The sequence below is a fragment of the Chaetura pelagica genome, unplaced genomic scaffold (genome assembly GCF_000747805.2).
Source record: "Chaetura pelagica isolate M959 unplaced genomic scaffold, ChaPel_1.0 scaffold159, whole genome shotgun sequence".
Taxonomy (NCBI): domain Eukaryota; kingdom Metazoa; phylum Chordata; class Aves; order Apodiformes; family Apodidae; genus Chaetura; species Chaetura pelagica.
Window position 1 is genome coordinate 3,020,860 of NW_009954555.1, and position 6,049 is coordinate 3,026,908.

The 6,049-nt window shown below is 56.0% G+C and overlaps 1 protein-coding gene across 1 annotated transcript in view; it reads right to left on the reverse strand.

The window, feature by feature from the left end:
• The window catches only part of HES4 (hes family bHLH transcription factor 4), a 23,145-nt gene extending 21,986 nt beyond the window's left edge, over positions 1-1,159 (reverse strand). Inside the window, exon 1 of the mRNA XM_010005259.1 lies at positions 1,156-1,159. Within this exon, the coding sequence (XP_010003561.1) occupies positions 1,156-1,159 (4 nt within the window). The remainder of the gene's footprint in view (positions 1-1,155) is intronic.
• Between the last annotated feature and the right edge of the window lie 4,890 nt (positions 1,160-6,049).

Sequence of the window (6,049 nt, forward strand, 5' to 3'; positions counted from 1 at the left end):
GTCTGACCCTGCCCATGCCAGGCACCACTGGCAATGGAAAGTCCAGGACTTCCTCCTGCCATTTTGCCTCCAGCTGCCACTTCCATGTCTTGGGAAGAGATGGGGAGACTGGTCCTTATCCCAGTAACCAGCTGGCTTGCTTGGGGACAGCACATCTCAACCCTATGGATGACACCATGACACAACAAGTCTGTGGCCATCCCCATCATCCCTTTGCATGCCCTGGAGCAAGGCAGAGTGCAGGACACAGGGCTGAACAGGTCAGGGTCAGCCTGATATATAAATATATATATATATATACACACTCCAGAGCAGTAGTGAGAGAGCTCAGCACTTTTGTGTCTGCCCTTCTGCTAAAAAAAAAAGTGGGGGGAAAGAAATACTAGTAATCAGTTAAAAATCCAGCTTTTGAAACCAAATAAACAGCTGAGAACAATGGGTGAGGAGAGGGGCTGGCTCAGGGAGAGCAGACAGGCCCAGGGAGCAGAAGGTTGTGTGCTGAAAACAAGCTTTTAAAAATAAAGTTGGATCTCTCTGCCCCTTCTCAAGTGGTTGGAAGACCTCCCTGCTGTGGGGGTCGTTGCCTGAAGGTGATTTGAGGTGGGGGCAGCACAAGGAGGGGTTTGTGGTTAGAAGTTCAGGGCTTTGGAGGCAACTGTAAAATGCTACCAGGCTGCCCAGTAAACCAAGTGCCTTTTATTTTCCTACTTTAAAGGGAACTTAATTAGTTTAAAACCAGCAGCAGGGCTCCTTTTCCAGGGACAATGGCAAAATAAGGGTATCAATGCCCTGGCCAGCATATTTTGCTTTCCTGATGAGAGCAGCTATTGCCTGGAGCCTCTGGTGTCCCCTGGGATGCTCCAAATTGTGCATTTCTATGAGTGAGCTTGGGGGGCACAGCAGGCACCCCAGGACCCCTCACACACCCTCAGGTAACCAAAACCAGAGGCTCTGGAGCAGCTGGATCCATCTTGGAGACTCCACATCTGCAGAAAAACTCAACAGGTTTTTGGCCAAGACTTCCAACCATGTCTCTGTTACCTGCCCCACTGCTTGGCCAGGGGTTGGGAACATCAGGAATGGGGTTATGCTCCCAGCACAACCCCCCACAGGAGGAAAGCAAACAGCTACAATTGCCTTTGGCTCCCACTTTACCCATATTGGCTGGTTTCTGCAGCAAAATTCCCCAGAGAAACCAAACCAATGTCTTGGGAGCAAGGAAAACCAAAAGCTTTCCAGCTTTGTCCCCTCCTGGGACTGAGCCTTGGATCAGCTCCAGTGCTGCCAGGGGGAGCAAATGTGGGGATGGAATTCCTGAGGGTTTTGGGAGAGGGATATTGCATTGCCCCCCCTTTTTTTTTCAGCTGGCCAGGGAACTGGAGTCTGTGCTGGGGAAGCTGCTGCTTCTCTGGGTCCCTCTGGGATAACTCTTGGAGTTTCCTGGGGGAGCTCCAGGCAGGCTGGGGCTGCTCCCTCCTCCCTCCCCCCAAAGCAGGAGGGCAGCCATCCCAGTCCCATCCCACCAGATCTGTGCCTCCATCCCAGCCAGCCTGAGGGACACACGATTATTTCCCAGTTGATAGGGTTCAGTGGGACTGAAAGAGCTTCACGCCCTGGGGTAATTTGTAGGTTGTCGATGCTGAGCTGACATTTAACTGAACCCAGGGCAGCAGCAGGCAGCGAGGAGAGAGGCACTGCTCTGCTATTGTCATACCCAGGACACTGGGAGCTTGGCTAATAGGGGACATTCTTTCCACCCAGGACTTCCTCCACCACTTTAATGCATTCAGGACCAGCCTGGGTTGTTTGGGCTCAGCTCATGGCTGCGTTTGGGCCACGGTCTTCCCCATTTTCCTAGCATGAATATGATCCCTATTTTGCTCTGCATTGTTCATAACCAAGGGGGGACGATTAATCAGAGCAGAAAGGACTTTATTCAGCTGGAATTCCACCACTGAGAAGAAATTAGCAGCTCCCACTTTGCAATTGGCCTTTTTCTGGGGGTGGGGATTTTGGACTGTGGTGACCTCCCAGGGGTGTGTGAGGGATCCTGCCCCTTCCCCCTGCATGGGGGTGTCATCCAGGGGCTGCTGGAAAATGTTCCTGCCTTCCTGGAGAGGAGCAGGAAGGTCAGGACCTCTGGGAGACCAAAGCTTCTCCAGAGCAGGCTCCAAGTGGCAACTAACCACCAACCTCAGCACTTAGATTCACACCTGCTCCTAATTGAGGCTTCCTGCCTTCACCACCTTTTCCAAACTGCTTTTTTTTTTGTTTGCATGTCCAGGCAGAGAAGTGGCAAAAGGACAGGCTCTAACCCCGGGCCTGACGTTCAGTGCTTATCTGCCACGCTGGTGGTTTCAGCAAAACAGCTGGAATAGCACATCTTGGAGCAGGTCTGGGCATGTGGGAGCAAGAGAGGGAATGTCTGGGAGCTCTGGAGCCTCTGCTGGAAACCCAGACCTCCAAGGGCTGAGCAAAAATCACTGTTTCTGTCACTGCTCTGCTCCTTTGAGCCATGGTTTTGTGGGCACGGTGGTGTTGGGTTGCTGATCTTAGAGGTCTTTTCCAGCCTGAAGGATGTGATGGCCCAGGGAGCTGTGGCCCTGGTGTGATGCTCTTGACCTGGTGGGGGTGTGGAGGGAGACTGATGGAGTCAGGGATCCTCTCAGTCAGAAGCTAAATGCAGTTCCCATTCACTGGGCAGGGGCTACTAATTGCTGATGGAAAACTGCTCCCTGAGGTTCACCAGAGGACACACCAGTAAAACTGCAGCCAAAATGCATGTTCCTCACCATGGAACAGCAACGTGCAGCCTTTATTTTCCATCAGCTCCACTCTGCAAACAATTTCCCAGGTGAAGGACTGAACAGAGCAACTTCTCTGCTCTCTGCAACAGGCAACTCATGATGCCTTCTGCCTTGGCAGGGGTTGGTTCAAGGCTCCTTTTGAGATGCTCAGTATTGATTTGGAGGTGAAGCATGATGGTCCTTATCTGCCTGGCTGCTGAGCTTTGGGAGCTTCCATAATGGTGAAGCAGGATTTGACTCTTGAAACAAACACTTCATCCAGAAATTATAGGAAGGAAGGAATGGCTGGGGAATGTAAGGATTCCTGGGGGTGCTGAGCCACCCTGAGAAGTTGTGGAGCTGTTGCAGGGGAAGGGGCAGCCCTTGGATGGTGCCCAGAGACCCAGCAGGCCCTGTGCTCCTGGGGTAGCAGGTCTGGTGGCATCTGCCTTGTCCATGAAGGCTGATACCCTCCCACAGGGATGTGAAGTTCACACGGGGCTCCTTCCTGCTGGCCAACTGCAGGATCCAGGTGGTGGGAGGGCATGGAGTGGGGTCAGATCAGCTGAGGCCACCAGGAGCCAGATGCCATTGCCATCTGATGGCTGTTTCACGGGACCTCAAACCCGAGTGACCTCATCTTGCCCCATTCAGGCAAAATAAACACAACCTGAGCCTGGTTTGCTCTCTGAGCAGTCACTGGAAGGCAGCCCAAGGTCTGGACCTGTCACAGAGAGAGAGGAGTTTGAGTGGAGCAGCAGCAGATGGACTGAGGTGGAGTCTGTGGCAGCTCCTTCTCCCCTTTTCCTTCCTGCTGCTCCTGATAACCCCTCTGCAGACAGACAGCCCCCAGCTGCTGTCCCTGCTCTGCCAGCATCTGTGTTGCAGGCTCTGCTCGTGACGTCTGCCCTGGGATGCCGGATGCAGAAATACCACCCTCCAAATCTGGTTTGCATTTCCCAAATGTTATCAGGCAGGGATTCCTGGAGGTTTGTAAAGATCCTCTCCCAGTGGCAGCTGTGGCTTTTGGACTGCTGTGTGTGTTCCCCCAGAGCCTGAGAGCTGTGTGATGCTCACTGCATGCTGCTTGATCTCCAGGGTTTGCTGCTCCTGTGCCTTTCCCAGCTGGAAGGCATGGGAACATGAGCTCACCCTCCTCAGCCCACTGGGAGTGCTGATCCAAGACGCTGCTCTGGGAGGACCATCCTTCCCTCTGCCTGCAGCAGGGCTCAGCTCCTGGCTCCGTGACCCCTCAGCCCAGCCCCTGTGCCTGATGGGGTGTAAGGGATGTCCCAGCAACTGAACCTGCTCGTCAGGGCGTGAGCACCCGTGGGAGATGAGCTTGCTCCTCCAGGCTCTGTGGTCTCCAGGCCCGTGTTTGAACCCTGCAATCATCTCTTTGCAACACCCCACGCCCCTGCTCTCCCAGGCTAATCACACAGGGCACCTCACAAGGTCCCCAGGGCCACCACCAGCCTGGCTGTGCCCTGCTCATCACAGCAACTTGGCTAATGGGCTGGAGGGGAGGGGCAGCCACCAGAAGGTTAATTTTCTGCCAGGACAATGAGCACAGGATGCTCAGACAAGCCCTTGTGCTACAGATTTGCTCCAGCAGGCACGAAACTAGAAAGAAGTGATTCAGCTGCTGACCTGCAAGGCAGCCCCGTGGGGCTTGACAGGTTTGGTTGGAGAGCAGGACGTGTCCCTGCCTGTGAGCTGCCAGCCCTGAGCTTGCCCAGGTGCAGGGGAGAAGTGGCAAACCCTGGCTGACCCCACCAGGAAGGGAATGGGCTCTGCAAGAAGCTTTCTCAGGAGCTGTGTCCTTTCTGAGGAGACCAAAGAGATGCCCTGGCTCAGCCTGGGGGAGCTTCAAGGGGTCTGGCTGGAGGCTTTCCATGGATCAGAGGCTGCTTTGGGAGGCAGAACCTGTTTTCCCAGATATGGTTCAAAGATGATTAAGGGACTGGAGCATCTCTCTTACAAGGGAAGGCTGAGAGACCTGAGTCTGTTCAGACTGGCAAAGAGAAGACTAAGAGGGATCTTATTAAGGCTTTTAAATATCTAAAAGGGGGGTGTCAGGAGGATGGGGCCAGGCTCTTCTCAGTGGTGCCCAGAGACAGGACAAGGGGCAATGGACACAAGCTGGAACATGGGAAGTTCCACCTGAACATGAGGAAAAACTTCTTGTCTTTAAGGGTGACAGAGCACTGGAACAGGCTCCCCAGAGAGGGTGTGGAGTCTCCTTCTCTGGAGATATCCAAAACCTGCTGGGACACTATCCTGTGCAGCCTGCTCTTGGTGAACCTGCTTTAGCAGGTGGTGGGACTAGGTGATCTCCAGAGGTCCCTTCCTTACTGGCCACACAAGGCAAGGGTGACAAAGACGTGCACAGTAAAGCTGGGTGGTGTGGAGCAGGGTCACAGGACTGGGGAGGCCCTGGCAAGGACATGTCTCTGCACCAGAAATGGAGGAGAACATGAGTTTCCTAGCAGTCCTTCCTCTGCCCGGTGGGATGAGCTCTGCTGGGGAAGCAGCAGGAAGGTGCTCCCCCCATCCTCGGGTCTGGGCTGGTGGGATGGGGCTGTGAACACCAGCCTTCCTGCCAGGCTCCTCTTGCCCCTCTCTGCCAGGGGCCATCCCAGGGGACTTCTCAAGCTGGGGGCATCTCAGGATCCACAGGGCCCACAGGCAGCAGAGGCAGGGGGATGTGTGGGGATGCAGAGCAGGTGCAGAGGAGCCAATTCCCCTGCTCCTGACAGGGGGTCAGGCAGGTGCCATCCACGCTGGAGCCCTTCCAGCCTGCTCAGCTTCTCCTGGAGCAGTGCCACCTCCATGGGAGAGTACCTGAGAGGGGAATCCCACCGGAGGGGTGGGGGGGGTCTGTGCTTTCTGCAGGTGCCTCTCCCTGGGACAAGCACCCAGCCCTTTCCCCGGGGAGCAGCACCTCGAGGACACGCAGGAGGAGTCGAGCCCCTCGGGGACACCCCGGGAAGGTCTCGGTGGAGCTGCTGTGCCTCGACGTGTCACCCAGGGACACACACACACAGCGCCCTGCCCTGGCTGCGGGGACGGGAGGTGGCTGGTTCAGCCCTGGCTGTGCGCCTGGAAACACGGGCTGCAGGGCGCGCTCCCGGGGCTGCAGGGCGCGCTCCCGGGGCTGCAGGGCGCGTTCCCGGGCTGCAGGGCGCGCTCCCGGGATGGCAGGGCGCGCTCCCGGGATGGCAGGGCGCGCTCCCGGGCTGGCAGGGCGCGCTCCCGGGGCT